Source organism: Tursiops truncatus, chromosome 16 (assembly GCF_011762595.2).
Source record: "Tursiops truncatus isolate mTurTru1 chromosome 16, mTurTru1.mat.Y, whole genome shotgun sequence".
NCBI lineage: Eukaryota > Metazoa > Chordata > Mammalia > Artiodactyla > Delphinidae > Tursiops > Tursiops truncatus.
Window position 1 is genome coordinate 504,940 of NC_047049.1, and position 19,716 is coordinate 524,655.

At 55.1% G+C, this 19,716-nt stretch overlaps 1 protein-coding gene and 1 long non-coding RNA gene across 2 annotated transcripts in view; one reads left to right on the top strand and one right to left on the bottom strand.

Moving 5' to 3' along the window:
* Positions 1 to 231: 231 nt before the first annotated feature.
* Positions 232 to 2,413, bottom strand: LOC109550680 (uncharacterized). The gene is made up of 2 exons (XR_002177294.3): positions 2,233 to 2,413; positions 232 to 485 (listed from the first exon to the last, which is right to left on the bottom strand). It is a non-coding gene; the product is annotated as an uncharacterized lncRNA (long non-coding RNA).
* An 11,111-nt stretch (positions 2,414 to 13,524) lies between these two features.
* The window catches only part of CFAP46 (cilia and flagella associated protein 46), a 90,537-nt gene continuing 84,345 nt past the window's right edge, over positions 13,525 to 19,716 (top strand). Inside the window, exons 1-8 of the mRNA XM_073793776.1 lie at positions 13,525 to 13,640; positions 14,110 to 14,234; positions 14,389 to 14,520; positions 15,178 to 15,242; positions 16,823 to 16,987; positions 17,849 to 17,972; positions 18,439 to 18,533; positions 19,482 to 19,592. Of these exons, the coding sequence (XP_073649877.1) occupies positions 13,592 to 13,640; positions 14,110 to 14,234; positions 14,389 to 14,520; positions 15,178 to 15,242; positions 16,823 to 16,987; positions 17,849 to 17,972; positions 18,439 to 18,533; positions 19,482 to 19,592 (866 nt within the window). The 5' untranslated portion in view covers positions 13,525 to 13,591. The remainder of the gene's footprint in view (positions 13,641 to 14,109; positions 14,235 to 14,388; positions 14,521 to 15,177; positions 15,243 to 16,822; positions 16,988 to 17,848; positions 17,973 to 18,438; positions 18,534 to 19,481; positions 19,593 to 19,716) is intronic.

Sequence of the window (19,716 nt, forward strand, 5' to 3'; positions counted from 1 at the left end):
TTTCAGAATGGCTAAAATAAAAAATCCCAAATTCTGGCAGGAGGCAGAGGAAATGGATCCCTCAGATACAGCTGCTGAGGAGGTACAATGGTAGGGCCCTCTGGAAAACAATTGGGCAGCTTTTAAAAAAACAACTAAACATGCAATTACTATATGACCCAGCAATTGCACTCCTGGGCGTTTATCCCAGAGAAAGGAACATTTTTTTCCCACAAAAAACCTGGGCACGAATGTTTATGACAGTTTTATTTATAACAGCCAAAGTGTAGGAACAGGCCAGATGCTCTTCAACAATAAGGTAGCTGAGATGCGCCCAGACCACGGACAACTACTCAGCCCTAGAAACGAGGGGACGACCCGGTGAGCCTCCAGGCAGCCACACTCCTTGTGTGAGCCTCCAGGCAGCCACACTCCTTGAAAAATGCCAGTCCCCAGGGTTACGCACGGCGTGATTCCTTTTCTGTAACATTCTGGAAATGGAAAACCTGCAGAAACGGAGAAGAGATGAGGAGTTGGTGGAGCTGAGGGGGGTGGGGGGAGGGCACACGTCCGTGTGTGGCTGGGCCTGCAGGTGAGTGTGGTGTGTCTCGTGTGCACACGTGTGCACACCTGTCCGTGTGGGGGTGCGTGAGTGCATGGGTGTGTGCACACCTGTGCGTAAGTGTGTGCATGTAGGCGTGCCCAGGTGTGTGAGTGTGCATGCGCTGTGCATGTACAGAGCGTGCACAGTTATTCACCTGGGTGCCGCCTGTCCACTCCACTCCTGGTGCCTGGCCCGAAACAGATGACTTCACTACGTCCTGGGGCCAATGTGCTTTCTGGAAAAGTCCATGTCTGCAGTGGCACTGGGAATGGGGCAACAGGACTCGGCTCGGAGAGTGTTTACTTTACACGGTTCCTTTGGACCAGCTCCATGTGCGAAAGGAAGCCGGCCTGTGGGAGGGGCTCCTTCAGACCCGGAGTGACAGGGTCTGTGTCAGTCACTTGTGGAAGCCTGTTCCTGGTTTTAAGGAAAATAAAGTGAGCTGGCATCACCTGCGTCAGCTCCTGCATCATCTCCTGCATCGAGGCTCAGCAAAGCTCCTTTTAAATAGAGAGCTCTTCCATGGGCTGTATTTAGAATATAACTCGATTAACTGAAAATAAAGTTTTGCACAACCCATCAGAACGACATCATCAGGCGAGCAGAGCCCATGGTAAGCAGCTCGGGAGCCGCGGGCCAGGCCTCATGCCATCTATGAACTGCAAGTGTCCCCCACCACGTGCTGGACAAGCTGCCGCGTTCGTTCTGGAAATCAGCGTGGTAGGAAAAGACCATGTCCTCCGCCACCTCAGAATAGGGTGTCTTAAGGCTCCCTTTCATACATTTTTTTAAAACCAGTGAAAACACGTCTTTCACGATTACAGAGCCGACTCATGCAAACCCAGATACAGACGACCCAGTAGGTCTTTGCACAGAGGGTCCCCAGGAGCGACCTCTGACAACAGCGGCATCCACCACCTCCCTGCCCATCGTCCCTGGTCAGCCCCGAGTGGGGCCACACCCAAGGCCAAGTCCACTCGGCGCCCACACCGGCAGGGAGGCACACCCCGCACCACCGGCCCTCACCCACGGGGAAGCTAGGGATGGAGAGGCCAGTGGGGGGCCCTGGGCACGGGAGGGCGCCTCCTGGCTGGCGGGGTTCAGTAGGCACCAGCTCAGCCAGCAATGAGCAGAACAGGAAGGACGAGGGCCAGGGTCTTCAAAGAAAAACGGAGGGGGCGGGGAATCGTGTTTAAACTCAGAGAATGAAAACACAAAGTGGCAGAAATTGCACATCAGAGCGAGCTCGGCAAGTTTTGGTCACGGGCGGGGCCACACATCAGCATCAAAGCGTTGGTACGCAGAGGCCGGCAGCTGACTCCCGGGAGGCACTGCTCTGACGGAAGGCAGCATCCTCACGGGGGGGTGAGGGGCTTCCTGGGAAAAGCAGACGGTGGGCGTGGAGGGAATCAGAGATGCGGCCTGGCGCTGGCCTGCAGAGCGGGTCCCAGAGAAGTGGCTGCTCTGCGTGGGCGGGCAGGGCTGCTGGGCTCCCGCACAGACGGAAGGGCAGGACCAGGCCCCTGGGCTCGGAGGCGGCGGCAGCGGCTCCGGCACCGCCCGGGCTTGGGTCAGCTGCAGTCACTCCTCCCGCAGACAGAAGCCAGCTCGGGTGGGCTTCTCCCCTCCACTGCCCACTGACCCCTCACCTGCCGTCCAGCCCAGGTGGGCACCAGGCAGGGCTGGGGGTGAAGAGAGCCCGGTGAGTGCAGTGGGCCAGGATGGCATCCATCCAACAACAAACAACACGATCCTGGATTTCTAGTCCCCATGACGACAGCTAGGAGCATGGTGGTCGCTTGTTCTGGTTTTATCAACGTCGAAGCACAGATAACGTCTTCGGGCCGAGCTAAGCTCAGCCAGGAGGCCAGGCCAACGCCTCTGACAACGTGTTCTGAATAGTGAGCTGTCATCATCGTCTGCATTTGCTTTATTCTTCTGACAGCAAAGACTTTGCCCTGGGCTGATTTCCCACAGAGACAGGCCAGACAAGGCTGGCGCAACGGGAGAGGAGGCCGCGTGAGTCATGGAGCCAGACGCTTCCCAGCAGAGATGGCCTCAGTCGGGCAAGGGGTGCCGAGCTTCTCGGGCACAGGCTGGAGCCCAGCGTCTCCAGAGGAGGAATTTTGACAACTTTTCTGTACACACATTCAGAAAAATTGCTCTTTCTACAGAAAGTGAATGCCTAACCTAACCCTAACCCTAACGCGTCCACCAGCACAGCCAGGCTCGCGGGCTCAGAGAGCCCTGTCTCAGGCCAAACACACAGCCACCGCCTCCTCCAGCGCTGTCACCACTGAGCGGGGGCCCAAGTAAGGAGGAGTCAGCCCCACCCCACCCTGACCCGTCCTCGCCCCAGATACCTGGTGACGGGCCATGCAGTCTGGACGCAGGTTTCCTCTAACGGGTGACCAGAGCCCTGGCTTTCTACCCTGGCCCGAAGACCCCCTCCCCTGACACAAGCTCACGTTTGGGGCCCAGTCCCCAAAGGCCGCCAGCTCGCCCTGCAGAGACCCACGTGGAAGCTGAAGGCCTGCAGCCATCGCGGGAGGAGCCGGCAGATACCAGGTAGGGGCCAAGCCCGGGCCCGGCACAGCCTGGACGGACCCACACGCTCCTTTCTGGTCTCCTGGGTCAAAGGTGACCTGCTGCTGGGACTGTCACTCTTCTGCCTCGGCCCCCATGTGGGCCCCGTGCGCTTCCCGGGACGGGGGTCTCCATCGTGGCAACTCCTGGGGACCCTCCCTCTGCCCACCCAGAGCCAAGACAGTCCTTTGAAACCCTTGAGCTCCGCAGCTTCCCTCAGACGAATGAGGTGCCCCTGGTTGACAGGTGGGACACACAGGGACCTGGGGTGGCATCTAAGGGAGAGACGATTGGCGTGGGGACCCGAGACACCAGACAAATGGAAATACGCCCACGGGGCACGTGTCCACGGCCGCAATCAGGGAACGTGTTTTCGTGGGGTCTGAGTCCTGTATTCCCCCGAACAATCCTTTGCTCTGAGATAAATACAGAAAAAGCCCGACCAGCTAAGGAAGAAACACAGTGTATAATCCCATTCCTCAAAACTGCTATTAATTCAGACCCTCCCCCGAGGGCCAAGTCCAGCTAGAAGCAACCGTGGACGGACCTGCTGCCTCGGTTGCACGCGGCTTCCATTCCACCAGCCCCTGGGGAATTGCTGCTGCAAAGATGACAAACTTCCCCCAAGAGGCGCTGGTTTATTTTTATACCCAAAGTGCTCTGAAAGAGGCCTTTTTATTATTTTGAGGATCTCACCTAATTGTGTTCATCTAAGTGATAACGTTTGTTAAGATTTTTAATTTAAGAAACCACACAAGTCATTTATTTTATAAATACAAAACCGCTCAAGCCCAAGATGTATTTAAATGAAAAAGAATCAGCTTCCCTGCTCTGCCTCATAATTCAGCGCAGCTAAGAGAGTTTCAAATTGTATGAATTTTCACATCAGAATGACAGTTGATAAACAGATAACAGGGGCTGCTTGACGCTGAGCTCCGCTAATGCTTATTTTAAATATAAGGTAACACATGACTGAACCTATGTCAGCAGCATATTTATAAACTGTGTGCTTTGTATAGACACCCGAGTGCATGCAGTCACTCTCCTGTACGGGAGAGGGATGAGATTTCCTCAGAAAGTTAAACCTAGAACTCCATAAGACCCAGCAATTCTACCCCTGAGTATACACCCAAAGAACCGAATACGAGAACTCAAACAAAAACTGTGCACTGTGTTCACTGCAGCACGATTCACAGTAGCCCAAAGGCGGGAAGAGCCCGAACGTCCATCAACAGGTGAGACTGAATAGATGAAACCCCCGGAACGTGACTCGGCCGCGAGAAGGAGTTAAGCCCTGACACTCGCTACAACGGGGGTGAACGCTGAAAACACTGTGCTCCGTAGAAGAGGCCAGACCAAAGGCCACGTGTTATATGATTCCGCGCATACGAAGTGTCCAGAAAAGGTGACTCCAAAGAGACAGGAAGCAGACCCGTGTTGTCAGGGGCTGGGGGAGGGGCACGCGGAGCGGCCGCTGGCGGGCGCTGGCGCTCGGGGATCAGAGGGTCCTGGAGGCGGACAGTGTGATGTCTGCACAACTGGGAACATGCACTGAACGCCCCGAATTGCCCTGGAACCTGCCGGCAAGGGGAGGGGGGGGAGCCGGGAGAGGAGATTGAGTCGGAGGAGGGAGGTCTCGCCCAAGGTCCCCCGAAGCAGGCCTCCAAACAGGCCAGGGAAGCAGGCGTGCGTGAGCGCGTGGACGCCCCAGCCGGGTTCCTCCCTGCCGGGGCTCTGGGGGCAAACTCGCTTCACGGCCTCTGTCGGGGCGAGGCAGACGCTGCGAGAGGCCGGTGGAGCCCGAGGCCGGTTCTTCCCATAAAAGGCTCTGCCTGGGTCCTTCTGCATCACAACAAACATCACAGAGAGTTTTCTCATGTCTCATTTGCACAAAGGAAACGCCAGTCTTCTATTCGGCCAAAGGTGACCTTGTAATTAATGTGTCACACTGAAGCTGAAACAGGAAAACTGGACACTTTCAAATCCTTTCAGCTGTCGAGTATCCAAAAATCCTTCTGCCCCTACTTTGGGAGCCCAAATATTTTATTGCAGAGGTTATGTTAAGGACTAAAAACAGATATAGCACCTGAATTCTGACAGTAAAGAATGCTAGACGTGGGCTTCCCTGGTGGCGCAGGGGTTGAGAGCCCGCCTGCCGATGCAGGGGACACGGGTTCGTGCCCCAGTCCAGGAAGATCCCACATGCCGCGGAGCGACTGGGCCCATGAGCCATGGCCGCTGAGCCTGCGCGTCCGGAGCCTGTGCTCTGCAGCGGGAGAGGCCGCAACAGTGAGAGGCCCGCGCACCCCCCCAAAAAAAACAATCTCAAGTCAACGACAGGTCCAAGGTCCCTGTGGCATCGGGGAGCTGGACCACCCACGGCAGGGGCAGGCCTGGCCACAGAGCAGAGGGTGAGGGACCCGTGGGCGCGGGCGATGCCAGGATCCAGAGGTGCCTATGGGGCTGCAGAGCAGAGCCTGCAAGGGCCGGCCGCACCCACCTCCAATCCCCCGACCGCGTGCCCTCCACTGTCTCCACCCAGGACTGTTCCGGGGTGATCTGTGGTGTCCCCTCTGGGGGGGAGAGTCTCTGCTCTGCAATGTCATCCCCCATCACTGCCCAGCCGACAAGGAAGGAGCCCAGGAGCCGCCACCATCATACTCTCACAGGCTTGTCCACAGACTAGCTTCTCTGACCAATCCTGCCCCAGTCCTCACCACAGAAGCAGCAAAGGACCCCCTGGACAGCCTGGGAGCCCTCGGGGCCTTGCTCCGAGCCCATGGGATCCAGGAGGTTATCAGCCCAAGGAGCGCCCTCAGTGATGCTCAGCCCTGGGATCCCAGCCGTGCAGTCAGGAGCCTGGTGGAGAACCGGCAGGAGGGCCCAAGGCTGCCATCAGAGCATCATCTCCCTCTGGTGGCCACTTCCTGAGGGCGCACACTCCTCAACTCCACCCGAGGCTGCATCCAAAGCCCAGGATGCCAGCGATCACCCTCCCCACCCCAGGGACACCGCCGTCACCTCCCCACCCCAGGGACACCACCGTCACCTCCCCACCCCAAGGACACCGCCGTCACCTCCCCACCCCAGGGACACCGCCGTCACCTCCCCACCCCAGGGACACCGCCGTCACCTCCCCACCCCATGGACACCGCCGTCACCTCCCCACCCCAAGGACACCGCCGTCACCTCCCCACCCCATGGACACCGCCGTCACCTCCCCACCCCATGGACACCGCTGTCACATCAGACAAGGTTGGACTCCAGGCAAAAGAAATGAACAATACGACAGAGGTGATAACCCACAGTGCAGGTGGAAAGGCTGCCCACCCAATGTGCCACGTGACACAGGACCAGAGGCCCTGAAAGCAGGGAAGCCCGCAGGTGAGCACGGAGACCCAGGCAGAAGCACACCAGTGATGCTGTGTTTTCAAAGGTGAGGATGCAGAGACCTGGACAGTAGAATCGGCGCCAGGTTCTAACTGACGTGTCATGATGTTTCCAGTGCCTGCGGGACCGTCCTGAGAACCGGTTGCATATCTGGCCCAAGATGCAGAGCAAAGCAGGCGCGGCCGGGACAGTGGCTCTGCTCACAGTGCGGCACCGCGAGAAGTTGAAGCGGCAGGAAACAAAAAACTTTCAACTTGCATAAGAAACTCCTGAGCCAGAGAAGAAAGAACTCTCATTACAGACTATCTAGAAAGCAATCCTAGGGTAATCCCTGCTGCTCGAGAAAATGCATCCAGAATTTGGAAGTAAGGCAGCTAGGGGCTCTGGTTTTCAGCATCAGGCCACGCCCTCGCCCGCCCCGTGCAGCGGGCAGAGCTCTGGGGGCTCCTGTCGTGACCCCAGGGCTGGCCGGCCAACCTGGGAAGCCAGAGGTCACCCTGTGGAAAGGGGATGGCGTGTGGGTACAGAAGTGACCCCAAGGCTATACACTCATCGTCCCGTGCGACGTGCACCAGGTGTGGATCTGAGGCAGGAAACTGATTCACTGTCCCTGGTCCACTGGCGGGACTCTATGTCCTGCAACCTCGGACCTTATGGCCATCCGCCAGTTTCCTCATCAATGGGCTAGCGGGTTCTCTGCCACAGCCCCAGCTATTTGTATAAAAAACACATTTCAACAGTTTGAGAATCAGGCTTCTGCATTATATATCAGAAATCATCGGATACAGCTAACAGAGCGCTCAGATGAAAAGTCACTCTTTTTTACTTATATTAATTACTAAGAAAAGGTGAAAAGAATAAAGCAAGCATCCAATTCAATAAGAACTAAAAATACAGCTAAGTTAAGCAGACAGGAGGACGAGATAAGAACCAAGGAAGAAATTAATGATTTAAAAAATAAAAAATGATAGGATCAATAAATGAATCCAAAAGCTGGTTCTTAAAGATAGGAAAACAATAACATTTAAAAATAAGTTAGCTAGCCTAATCAAGAAAAAAAGAGAGATACAGAAAATAAGGAAATAAGAAGAAAAATCAGCCCCAGATACAGAGAAAATGGAAAACAACCATAAATGACTACTTTGTTCAACCCCATGCATATTACAATTTGGATGAAATGAATGCTTTTCTAGGAAAATATAAATTACCAAATTGAGTCAGGAGGAGCCAGTTACCACAGATGAGAGTGTTGCGAAAGAGCTGCAACAGTACACACGCGTGCAGCACACACACGCACACACACACACACACATCCATACACATGTACACATACGCCAGACACACACACGAGCATATATGCACACGTACATATCCACACAAAGACCCCCACACACATACACAAAAGCACATATACGCACATCACACACATGCACACACACACACACACACCTGCTCAAAACAAGAAGAGAAAATGTCCAGTTTCACAAGCTCTAGTGAACCTTTAAGAAACACATAATTACAACGTTATGAAAACCAGTTCAAGAGCGCAGGAAAAAAAGGAAAAAAGGACAAGCTTCCCAATTATTTGTTTGAGAAGAAACCGCAGGACAACCTTATGTACTGAGGCGCATATTGTAAGCGCAGTGCTCGCAGTGCAGGAGCAGGACCTTTCCTCACGGCCCAGAGGGAAGCCCACGGGGCTGCGGAGCACAGGCAGGAAGCAGCCACGCGGAGGGCTCTGCGGAGCTGCCTCCTGGGCGGTCAGTGGGCCCCACCTGGGCAGACGCCCGGCCTTCTATCCAAGCTCCTCTGCACGCTGAGCTTTTGGAGGGAGCGGAGGAGGATTTCAGGGGGAAACGCGTGGCGCCCCACAAGTTCCAAGTTGATTCTTGGGGAGATAAAGCAAAGAGTGGGCCTGACCTGAACTGTCTTTGCTAAATGAAATACCATCCGGCAAAAAATAATTTTTGTTTTCCACTCTTAATATTTAAGGCTGCTGTAAAACTGGAAACAGGAGTTTTAATATTTAATGCTCTAGGACTCTGAAAGTCTTACTACACAATGTCTGTGAGACACTTCCTCGGTGGGAATAAATACTTTATAACTGCTATGCGTATGGTGCCGGATGTCTTTATGAATAAACAAAGACATGTTTGAGAACCATCTGTGAGGACTAATTGCTGGCTAATTTGACAGGGACTGGAGCCTTCTCCCTCCAAGGTGGTGCACGGCTCCGGACGCCGAGGAAGAAGGGTGTTTAGGTTTCAAAGTGATATCCAGGGAGAACTTCTTTTGTCATGTGTGTACACTTGTATCCATATTTCATCATGCGCTGGGCTCTAAACTTTAGCTAAGAAAACCTAGACACTTGTCAGAAAATGTGTCAGACGTCTTCCCTCCCTCCTACTGCCCTGTGATCTGCATTTGCGTCCTAACCTTCACCAACGGGCACAGCTAAAGCCCTGGTGAGGATGGCGGTTGGGGGTGTCTCAGGAAACACAAAGCAGCCGTGAATTCAACAAGAGAGAAGTCTACTTCTTTCTCACATGAGGCTACCCAGGACTGAGCAGCTGCCCACAGAGGGGACCCGGGCTCCTTCACCCCAGCACAGAGGTTTCCTCTTCATGGCACAAAGTGGATGCTCAAGCTCCAGCCTTCATAGCCACTGTCCCACCAGCAGACAAAAGGGCCAAAGAAGGGGCTGCTCTCCCTTTGAGCACACTCCCCTAAGGCTGCATTGCAGTGACCAGAGCTGGGTTACTTGGCCATACTGGTCATAAGGAAGGCAGGAACTGGGGACGTCTTGTGCCTGCTAAAAGCTGGGATCTATTCCCGAGGAAGAAGGGGAGAAGACAGAGTACGACAAGATCTCCCCGAAGCCTGGGAGGCCAGGTGAGGGAGGTCTGCTCTACTGCCCCTCTGCTGCTGACTGTCAAATCAAATCATCCACGACACCTTCCTGTTTGCAGGCTGGCCTTCTGGGCTCTGGCAGCCACGGCACCAGAGCCCAGCCCCGCCCAGGGCACCAAGACCCACCCCACCCTGCCCGCCAGCTTCCCCTCCCGGTCACCTCCGCCCGATGCCTGCACCCACCTCCCCTGCTCCTTCAGCCTCCCACCCACAGAGGCCCCAGGGGACCTTCTCTCACCCTGGACTTGGGCAGCTGTGCCCTGCGGGAGCATCTTGGGGATGGGGGTGCCACTCGGGGTTCATGGCCCCACAACGCAGGGCCCACAGGAGCTTCTTGTCACCCACTCGCTCACCCTCCTCCACGCCCAGTCCTCCCCAGACCACCTGGCCTCTCTCAGCTTCCCAGGCAAAGCGCCCGCCAGCTGACCCCTGGTTCTGGTCCACCCGCCCGGCCCGCGGACCCCGGCTCTGAGTGGGCCCAGCTCATGGTTCATTCCGGCTTGGCTGTCATCACAGTAAAAGAAGATGCCCCTGCTTTAAATGTCGCTTCGCTGCATTTTGAAAAATGCATACGACCACGTGCCCAACTGTCCAGTCAAGACGTGGACCTTGTATGCCACCCCTCCCCAGTCAGGCCCCCACCCGATTTCTGTCACCTCAGTGTCCCTTTGCCTGTCCTAGAATTTTGTGGAAACGGGATTGTGCAGATGGTTTCCACGCCTGGTGCTTTTGCCCCGATTCATCCACCTCGGGGTCGTGTGGCTGGTTCACTCTCGTTGCCGAGTTGTGGTCCACCGTGGCTGTGCCACAACTGTCTACCGTTGGGCGTTTGGGGTTGTCTCCACCTTGGGGCCATTCAGGATAAAGCTGCTGTGTAAATTTCTCGTACACGTCCCTGTGCGTACATGTGGTCATTCCTCTGGGTCAATGCCTGGGAGAAGGATTTCTGGGTCAGAGAGTAGGGGGATGTTCAACTTTATTAAAAACATCGTTTTCCAGTGATAGCACATTTCATATCCCCACAAGCAGTGCGGAAGAATCCCAACCTCCACCTTTGTCGGCTGTCTCCATTGTAGCCGTTCTAGTGGGTCTATGGCGACATCTCTTTTTGAACATTTGTAATTTGTATTTCCCTGATTACCGACGATGTTGAGCACCTTTTCACGTGCTTATTGGATATTCAAATATCTTGTATTTTTGAGAGTCTATTCAAGTTTGTGCCCGTCTTTCAAAATTTGTGTTGTCTTTTTATTGGTCTATTGGCTTCCTTTCTATAACCTGGATACATGTCCTTTGTTAGATGTTCACTGTGGTTATTTTCAACCACCCTGTAGTTTGCCTTTTCATCTTAACAGTGCCTTTCGAAGAGCAGAGGCTTCACTTTGGATGAGGACAGCTTTCTTTCTTTTCCTTTGATGCCATTTTTTATTTCCTACCTAAGAAACCGTTGTCTGCTCCAGGGTGGTGAAGTATTTTGTTTTACTCAAGAAGCTGTACGCACTTAAATTTTCCTTTTAAAGTCTACCTATGGTCCATCTCAAATTAGTTCTGTCCATGGTGTGATGCAGGTTCCAGGCAATTCACGGCCCACTTGTTCTGGCATCACTTGTTGCGAAGACTTTCCTTTTCCCCCTTGAAGTGGCACATGTGGCAAAAGCAATGGACCGAATCCATGTGGGTCTGGTTCAGAACTATTTATTCTGTTCTATCGGTCTATTCATTTGTCTTTCACCAACACCACACTGTCTGAAACACCGTGGCTTTATTTATTTTTTATTTTTTGCCGTACGTGGGCCTCTCACTGTTGTGGCCTCTCCCGCTGCGGAGCACAGGCTCCGGACGCGCAGGCTCAGCGGCCATGGCTCACGGGCCCAGCCGCTCCGCGGCATGTGGGATCTTCCCGGACCGGGGCACGAAGCCGTGTCCCCGGCATCGGCAGGCGGACTCTCAACCACTGCGCCACCAGGGAAGCCCACACCGCGGCTTTAGAGTAGGTGTTGAAATCCAGGAGTTTGAGTCCCCCAACTTTGTTCTTCTTCCTCAAGGCTAGCTTGGCCATTCTAGGCCTTTGTGTTTCCATATAAATTTTAGAATCAGCTTTCAATTTCCAGGAAAGCACTTCTGGGATTCTGACTGAGATTTCATTGAGTAGAAAGATCAGCCTGGGGAGAAGGACATGTCACAGATAAGCTCCAGTTCACGAGCTCAGCGATCCTCTCCTTTCACGGGGGTCTCCTGGAGTTTCGCACAGCAAGATGTTGTAGTTTTCAGTGGAAAAGTACTAACACATCTTTTGTTAAATTTATCCCAAGGTAGTTGGTTTTGATGCTATTTTAAATGGTACGTTTCTGCCCTTCTCTGTTGGTTGTCAGTATACACAGATACAATTGATATCCACGCATAGCACTGTATCCTGCTCCTTGCCAAGTTCACTTAGTAGTAGTTGTAGTAGTTTTGTAGATGCCACAGGATTTTTTACACCCATGATCACTTTGTTTACGAATAAAAGCCCATCAACTTGAAAAGTGCTTAATTGTCTTTTACCTTTAATAAGACACCTCCCCAGACACCAAAGGCCCTACATCATCTCCCCCAAGTCTCTTTCCTCCCCATTAAGAGCCAGACTTCTTAAAGAATTATGTACCCAAGTCTTTCCCTCTGCCTCCTCTCCCTCGCTCACTCTTCCACCCCCTCCAACACCCCCCCTCCCCCCCTCCAGTTAGAGATGTAGCTATTCCTGAGTCACCGGCCTCCTCCCCCGGGTGCTGTTAAACCCGACACTGGCTTCCCAGGGCTCACCTCACCACTGTCTGGGCCACATTTGACCTGGCCGATCCCTCTCTCCCCCTTGCCTTGGCTTGTGGACTCAGCCCTGCACAGGCCTCCTGTCCACCTCTCCAGTCTCCCCCGCACCTGCTTCCTGCCCACGGCCCAGGGGTCTCAAGAGCTGCCTCCAGCACTCCTCGCCCCGCCACGCTCCCCCTCTGCAAGCTCACCCGCACGCCGTCACCTCTGCACACCTGCTCACAGGCCTGAGCCTCCAGCCCCGGACCTCTCCTCCCAGCTCAGACACCTCCCACAAATGTGGGCTCTGAGCACCCGATCCACATGTCCCACAGAGAAGGCCCGACGTCCTCCTGAGCCCCACTCCACCCGCCCTCTCCCGGAGCTCCCCAGGCTGGCCCGTGCCCCCATCCACCCCCAGGTGTGTAGTCCCCTGGCCCTCCCTGGCGCCACATCCATCACCCAGTCTTCACCTGGCGCCCACGGAACATGCTCAGACCCACGCACACCGCTTAAAGCAGTAGGAACGAGAACCCGCCCTGGCAGTCGCGCTCTCCTGCCCCCACCCCCATCCGCACTGCTGTGCCCCCCACCCCGCGTGCCCCTCCCCAGGCCTTGGCAAGCGCTACTCCTTGGACATCCTCTCCCCTTCCTTCTCTGTCCAGCACCTGGCCCCTCTTTCAGACCTCAGCCCAACTGCCCTGAGCTTGGGGCACTCTCCCCAACACCCACCTCGGGACCACACCCCTCTACAAGTGGCCTGGCTCCCGCGCTTGCCCTGGCGGCGCCCCGGGCGCACAGTTACTCCGTGCGGGTGTGATGTCCTCTCCCCACGGGGGCGGCCGTCCACCCGGCTGCCTTTTCAGGCCCAGCTCAGCCCCGGCCAGTGGCAGGGGGCAATTAACTATTTGCAGGATACATGAATGAATGAGCTAAGGAATGCAGGACCGCTTTGTGGGAGACTGCGAGGGGGTTTCAGCAGAGGGTCAGGGCCCGAACCCTGGGCATCCTGGACCGGCAGGGACCCAGATCGGAACCCGCGGCAGCTGCACTGGGCAGCCCCGCTACGGGGGTGAGCACGGGCGGGAGGCGGGGCAGAGCCTGCGGACCCGCCTGCGAGGACGCGACCCCGGTCAGGCGGGCGCCTCGCCCTCACGTCCTCTCCGAGGGGCTGAAGGCGCTCTCACCGGGTGGGCGCCGGAGCGCTTCGCCTCCGGACAAGTATGGCCCCGCCGCCGACCCGTAGGTCCGGCGCCCTTCTCTGTCGCTAGGCAACCCCTGGGCCGCGGAGATAAAGCCAGCGGACGTTGGGCAGCGGGCGCCTCAGACGCCGGCGCCATGGACCCGGTCATAATGCAGGAGCTGGCCCGCGCCGAGAGCCAGCAGGGTGGGTGGGGGGCCGGGACCCGCCCGCTCCCCGCCCCTGGGGAGACCCCGGGACCCGCCGGTCACCGCCCTCCCACCGGGAGGCTGTCCCCACCCTGTTGACCCCCGCCCTGCCTGATCCAGTGACCCCTTGAAGCCAGCGCTTCGAGGATTTGTCTGACTTGGGCAGACTAAGGCGCCTTTTTAAAAGGAAGCCTTTCGTCCTTCCTAACCGTTCCTCAAGGATTGTTCACCTCACGCTGCTCCTGAAGCCGGAGCCGCAGGGCTGCTGCGGGGCCCGGAGGGCTGAGCTCGGGGCATCTCGCTGCTGGGCTCCTTCCCCCGGCGAGGACCGGGCCAGCGCGGGGGCCAGCACGGGCTTGCCTGCCCGACCCCAGCCCTGTCCCGGGTCCTCCTGACCGTCCCCACTGCTGCTTGGTGGGGCAATGGCTGCGTGATGACCAAATCTGCCTCAACTCCTGTCCTGATAGATGCTGCGTCCCTGAAGAGGGCTTATCAGTTGATCAAGTCCGCCAACCTGGGGAAATCAGAGTTCGACCCCACAGAAAGCTTCAGCCCCGACCTGTTTGTTTTGTGTGCAGAACAGGCCCTGAAGGTGAATAATCCCAGGGGTCCTAGGGAGGCGCCTTCAGGGGACCCCGATTTCTTGGTTTGTACTAGAATCGGGAAGCGGCAGCCCCTGGTGGGTGGTCCACTGGGCCGCCCCCTCTGCGAACCTCCTGGGGGGGGGGATCTGTGTTCTTGCGCAGATGGGGCAGCCCGAGATGAGCGAGGACTGCATTCGGATGTACTTCAAGGTGAAGGGGCCGGTCACCCAGTTTCTGGGCCGAGCGCACCTGTGCAGGGCCCAGCTGTGTGCGCCCAAGTCCACCGAAAACATGGTGAGAGGCGATTCCGGGCCCTGTCCCAGCGTCCCCGCCAGCCCTGCGCGCTGCTTCCGCCGGATTTTCTTTACTGTCCTTTGGATCGTGAAGGCTTGGTGTGCACAGCCTTGAGTGTCTTGGCGAGGTGAAGCGCACCCTTAGCTAGCTTGCCATCCTGAAATGAATGTGTAATTGTCCTACTGTGTTTTTCCCCTGAGAGGTTGCTTCCATTCTCCTCAAAGTTCCACGGCTTGTACCGCCACAGTTAAAATTCCCCCACCTCCAGACGGCGTCAGGCTAGACTCACCTTAAAACGGCTTTGTTGGGAGTTGGGTGACCAGATTCTTCTTCAGTGAAGTGAGATGCCGCATTTCCCATCTGTGCTTTTCCCTGAGGGGTCTGGCTTGTGTCCTTTTGACCTCTGCCCTTTGTGTCCCCGTGCCTGGTGGTGCCTGCAGCACAGGTGGGGCGCAGGGTGGGATGGGGGTGGACTTCCAGGCTTCCAGGGAGGGGGCGGAGCTCCTGAGAGCTTCTGTGGGCGTCCACTCCCCCTGTTGACACCCTGGGGGCCAGGCCGTCTTCAGAGAGGCTTAACGTTCAGGGGAGTGACGGTGAACAGTGATTGATGTTCTAGTAGCAAATTTGATCTAATTGTGCATTCTTTATGTTGTTTAGGAGGAATTTGAAAATTGCGTGACTCAGTATATGAAGGCAATCAACTTTGCAAAAGGAGAACCAAGGTGAGCATGACGGAACGGCCGTTTCTAACTGAGTGTGTACAAGGTTTAGAACCAGAACTTACCAGGTGGTTCTGTCTGTTTGGACGCCGGGATTTTTGTCTTGTTTTGTTCGTGTTTTACTGCATCTATGGCTGTGGGCTCACGTCTCTAGCGTTGGAGCTGGGCCGCGTGCACACTGGACCCTTTAGCTGCACCCTCTTCCGTGTGCAAAGGTCTCTATGACCTGCAGATGCCTTTTGCCTGCTTTCTCTGTGGGAACCTCGCCTTTGACCAGTCCCCAGGCACCTCCCTTTCTTGTCCTCTCTGGGGGGTTGGCATCTGGGCTCCCTCCCTGCCCTGCCCCCACCGACCTGTGCTCCCCCTGGCAGATCGCCTGGCCCACGGCTTCGTGTCTGGAGGTTTGATTCCTCTGAAACTCCAGCACAGTTTTCTACTTAATTACTGCTTAAATATTATTGAAATTGTTAAGTTTGCATACAAACTGGTATTGATACAGCCTATTTAAACAGGACACAACGTTTAAAGCACATTTAAGTATAAACCCTAGGTTCATTCATTCCTTCTCCCAGTGTCGCTGTGGATGGCCTCCGCTGGCCAGCCCCTGTCGTAGGTGCAGGGGATACAGGGCCCAGCTCCGCAGACCCTTCCTCAGCGGGGACATCTGGACGGCAAGGCCCGGCCTTGAGCCAGAGGTTCTAAGGACAGTGGGTGTTTCAGGGGGACCATGCCCTGGAGCCCTGAGCCCACGCTGTGGGCACCCTTGGGGAGGGGCCTGGTCAGTGCTGCACTGCAGGGGTCTTGGGGGGACGTGCAGACTGCCTGGGGAGGACCAGGAGCCTTGGGGGCTGATGAGGGGTCTGAGTAGACCCCACGAAGGAGCAGGCAGCCTTGTCTTCCTGCTGGGCCTGGCCTGCCCTCCTCTGGGTCGCAGTGGTCATCGGCAGCACCGTCCATCAGACAGCCAGCACCGCCAGGTACCTGGGTCCTGCAAGGCAGAGGTGGCCCCTCCAGAGAGGCGCCTGTGTTCCCTCACTCGGGTTCTCCTGGGGGCTCCTGCAGCCCTCAGGGAAAGGCCCAGCTTCTCGGGGCGCTCTGCTTCTGCCCCAGCATTCCTCCTCACCCACCGTGCACTTCATCCGCTCGCACGGGGACCCCACCCAAGCCGCTTTCCCTGTACTGCTCTCCTGGCTGATTCCTCCAGGCAGCCTTCCTCGATGCCCCCTGCGCTTGCCCATTCTTGTCTATCCCTTGAAAGCCGAAGGAGGCCTTCCTCATTGGGTACTTTTATGGGGAGCTGATCGCTTTCCAGAATGACCAAAAGAGTGATGGGATTCTCTGGTCTGGACCCAGGAGCCTGTGGCGGGGTCTGAACTGGAGCCACCTACGCGGCTGAGCAGGGCACGTGGCTGCCTCTGGGAGGATGCTGCGTCCACCCGACATGTATATCTGGCAGCCAGGCCAGGGCGGCTCGGGCAGGGCTGTTGCACCTGCCAGAGACAGAGGCCCTGGGTTCCCTCAGGAAGGGGCTCAGGACGGACTGGCTCTGGGTGAGCCTCACCCACCCTCTTCTTGTGCCCCAGGTATTACTTCCTGGTGTATAATGCATCGGTCCTCTACTGGCAAATGGTGAGGCCATTTCGCAAGCCTGGGTATCATCACCGCCTGATCCCCAGCCTCTCCCAAATCGTGAGCGTGTTGAGTCAGACTGAGGAGGAAGACAAAGGCTGGCGGGCCGAGCTGATGCTGTGAGTCCCCACACACCCGGCAGACGCTGGCCTTCCCCTCCCCGCTCCCGTGACCACATCTCACACCGCAGCCCTGGCAATGCTCTCTAGCCCGAAGTTAGAATCAGGTTTTGTGTGTCTTGTCTGCACATGTTTCTAAACTCTGCAGATGGCATCACAGTGTCCTGATCAGACAGGTGTTACCACAAAACACGTGCTTCTACTCAGAACCCAGGAAGTGGGAGCCTGTGTCATAGTCCTGGCTCGTGGTTTTGAAAATAAATAAGTTGTGAATCTAGTAGACATTCTAGCAACATACAGCTTGGCCCGAGTGCTCACGCATCCAGGTGGCCCCACTTAGGGAAGCTTGCCCTGAGCGCATAACCCCAGGGACAGACAGCCCTGCGTGGATGTCAGCAAGTGGTCCCCAGGCGGGCTGAAAGGCGCTCGGTGACACTTTCCTGTATTTGGGTGGCATTGTTTGCGGCCAGTGACTTTGTGGATGCTACTGGCGGGGCCCAGAGGGTCGGCCCTGAAGTTGGAATCTAGAGTGTGCAGGCGTTCCTCACCTGCCTTACAGTTATTTGGGGAGGCTTTAACCGAAAATAAGTAAAACTATGCTCTTTCTGTAAAACACCGTTGTTTGAGTCCTTGGTACTCACAGCCAAACAGTCCCCTTTCCCTTTGCAGGCAGTGGCTGAGCTTTCCAGCCCCGGCCTCAGCTCAGTGAGCCCCATACTGGGCGTGGGGTAAGGAGCTGGCCAATCCCTGCATCTTTCTGAAATTTGTAAAACATGAAAATATAATAACCGGGTTATTAGGCGTTTGCAGCAGAAAATGACTTCATCCAGGTTTAATATGGACGATTTCTGTATTATCCAGGGAGCTTCTGGAGTGTTATCTACAAGCTGGAAGAAACGAGGAGGCCGCGAAGTTTTGTGCCACTGCAGCCCCGTTCATCAAGGCTAATGCGCCACAGAAGTATCGACAAATATTTGCTCTTATGGTAAGTTGGAATATTCCAAACTGTAGAAAGAAGTATTTTCTTAAGCCATTGTTCAGGAAACTATGTATAAAAAACAGACAAGACCATCCACTGAGAGATACAAAAACATACATACATATGTACCAGCATGAACAGAGCAAAACAAAATCTTTTCCTTCGTTGTGACTGAGTATTTCCTTTTTAACAGCACTGAATTTTTAAAAAAGTGAGCAGAAAATTAGTAATTTAAGTAATTACGGCAACAGTGTGTAAAGAGCATTCATCACCTATTAATTTTTTATATAGGAATCAAATTGTATAAGAAAAACTAAACATAAAGCATAATAAATGAGAAAATAATTGTTAATTACGGAATTTTACTTTTAAAGGAGGAATGTTTGTAAAATAATAGCTAAATAAGATATCTGGTCTTTCCCTAATTATTTGCTCAAATCTCTGTTAATATTCTGTTTTCATCTTACAACAGGTCCGACATGAATTAATGGATGAGCTTCAGTTAGAGGAAGAAGAGAGAAGCTCTGTCAGCCTGTCTGTCACTTTCCAGATTAATGTGCTAAAAGCGTAAGTGCTTTGGGAAGGGGGATGGGCGCCGACCAGTCTCTGTGCCCGGGGCGGGTGGGGGGGGTGGGGGGGGTGGGGGGGGGTGGGGGGGGTGGGGGGGGTGGGGGGGGTGGGGGGGGTGGGGGGGGTGGGGGGGGTGGGGGTGTGGGCGGGGCGCACGTGCAGGGATGGTGAGGCTGGATGGCGGCTCGGCCTTGCCTCCCTTTACTGAGGAGCTCCGGGGAGGATGCCAGAGTTAGTGCAGCTCGTCAGCAGTGAGGAGGGTGGTTTTAGAAGAGAGGGACGGCAGCCATGTCAGATGCTTCAGTTGGCCCTGCCAGAGGAAGCTTGAGACCTGGCCATGAGCTTGAACAAAAAAAGAGTAGTCGTGGGTGAGACCCTCATGGGACTGGGTGACAGTGCATGGGGGAGATTATACCGAGGTAGAGACCTGCTGTGGCGAGAGGGAAATAGATGGTAGAGAACCTGGTGTGTGTGGTGAGGAGATCCCGGTGTGTGTGAGTGAAGAGAACCCGGCGTGTGAGGAGATCCTGGTGTGGGTGCGTGAGGAGATTCCAGCGTGTGAGTGAGAAGATCCCGGTGTGAGTGGGGAGGACAGCTGTCCAGGGGGAGGCAGGTGCTGGTCTGGGTTGGATCTGGGCAGATGGGAAGGGCCAAGCCTCCCTTTCGGTGGGCTCTTGGTGTGGGACTCGTTCTGGGTACAGGGCCTGTGCACGGTGTCCTCGGGATCCGTCCTTAGTGATGGAGGGAGATAGAGCCTGGGCTGGCAGTGAGGGAGGAGGGCGTGAGAGGTCATCAGGAGAATGGAGAAGGAGAAGGTGTTACCTTAGACCTTCTGTTCAGTGAGGACACAAGTTCATGGACTTCAGATTTTTTTAGGATAATTTAAAGAAATCTGACAGGATCTTTTGGTTATTTAATATTTGATTAAATCAATCTATATTCTAGAAAACTGGATAAAAATGATTTATCTGAAGATACCAACAAAATTCTGAAGGATACCTATAAATGTTTAAGTTATTACGATCACCAGAACTTGCCTTCGGTCAGAGAGGAAAAGTAAGTGTTTATGTTTCTGCAGTTTCACATCTATGTACAGCATTTCGTAGCTATAGGAGAATGTGGAAAACCACACAACCATCATTACGGAAGCAAGTGTCAGGCATCGTGGAGGTGTCAGTGT